This window comes from Aspergillus brunneoviolaceus (assembly GCF_003184695.1).
Source record: "Aspergillus brunneoviolaceus CBS 621.78 unplaced genomic scaffold BO95scaffold_1, whole genome shotgun sequence".
NCBI classification, from domain to species: Eukaryota; Fungi; Ascomycota; class Eurotiomycetes; order Eurotiales; family Aspergillaceae; genus Aspergillus; species Aspergillus brunneoviolaceus.
In genome coordinates, this window is record NW_020290731.1 from 268,126 (window position 1) to 269,049 (window position 924).

The 924-nt window shown below is 54.0% G+C and overlaps 1 protein-coding gene across 1 annotated transcript; it reads left to right on the top strand.

Annotated features, from left to right (window-relative positions):
• On the top strand, positions 1 to 924 carry BO95DRAFT_437581 (SMP-30/gluconolactonase/LRE family protein). The gene has a single exon (XM_025585305.1). It carries the CDS (start codon positions 214 to 216, stop codon positions 799 to 801), a length of 588 nt encoding a protein of 195 aa, XP_025447935.1. The 5' UTR covers positions 1 to 213; the 3' UTR covers positions 802 to 924.

Sequence of the window (924 nt, forward strand, 5' to 3'; positions counted from 1 at the left end):
CCAACATCGCCAATGCCGGAGATTCCCACAAGGACCAGATCGTCGCGGCCGCCAAACATGGATTCGCCCTGATCAATCGCGACACCGGCGAGCTGTCGTATATCCGCAGAGCATGGGACGACCCAGACAGGGACCACAGGTAGGTGTCAGAAGTCGGGATCTGCACAACTCGAAGGCGTGAATCTGACTCATCGACAACGCCATCAAAACAGGATGCGTTTCAACGACGGAGCAGTCGACAGCCACGGGCGATTCTGGGCCGGGGCTATGAATGACCCCAAGATCCAGAAGCCTACCAACGAAGGGGTCCTGTTCCGGCTAGATCCCGACTTGAAACTCCATCGGATGGTTGAACAGCTGACGATCCCCAATGGGATTGGTTGGAACCCTGCGGATGACACCATGTACCTGACCGACTCCCCTACTGGTAAGATTTTTGCCTTCGACTTCGATGCGAAGACCGGAGCAATCAGCAACCGCAGGGTTCACTTTGATATTGGGGAGCCCAAGGAGCCCGATGGATTTGCCATCGATGAGGAAGGCTGCCTCTGGAGTGCCATATATGGCGGCGGGAAGATCATACGCATCTCGCCAGAGGGAAAAGTGATCGGCGAAGTGATCCTGCCTACACGAAACATTACTTGTCCAACATTTGTCGGGACCGAGCTCTTTATCACAACTGCCAAGGACGATGTGAACGATGAGCAGCTTCCCAACTCTATCCGGTATGGGGGACGGCTTTATCGCGTGGATGTCGGTGTTAGAGGAAAGGCTAAGAACCAGTTCCGCTTTCAGGACTGATCTCATGGTGATAACCTAGCATTCAGAGAGTTGTAGAAAGAAGTATACTTTGACCGGGAGCTGCTCTGTGTGTAGGCTTTTAGACCAAGCGCCCTTTGAAGGGGCCACAATGGAGACGCGAAC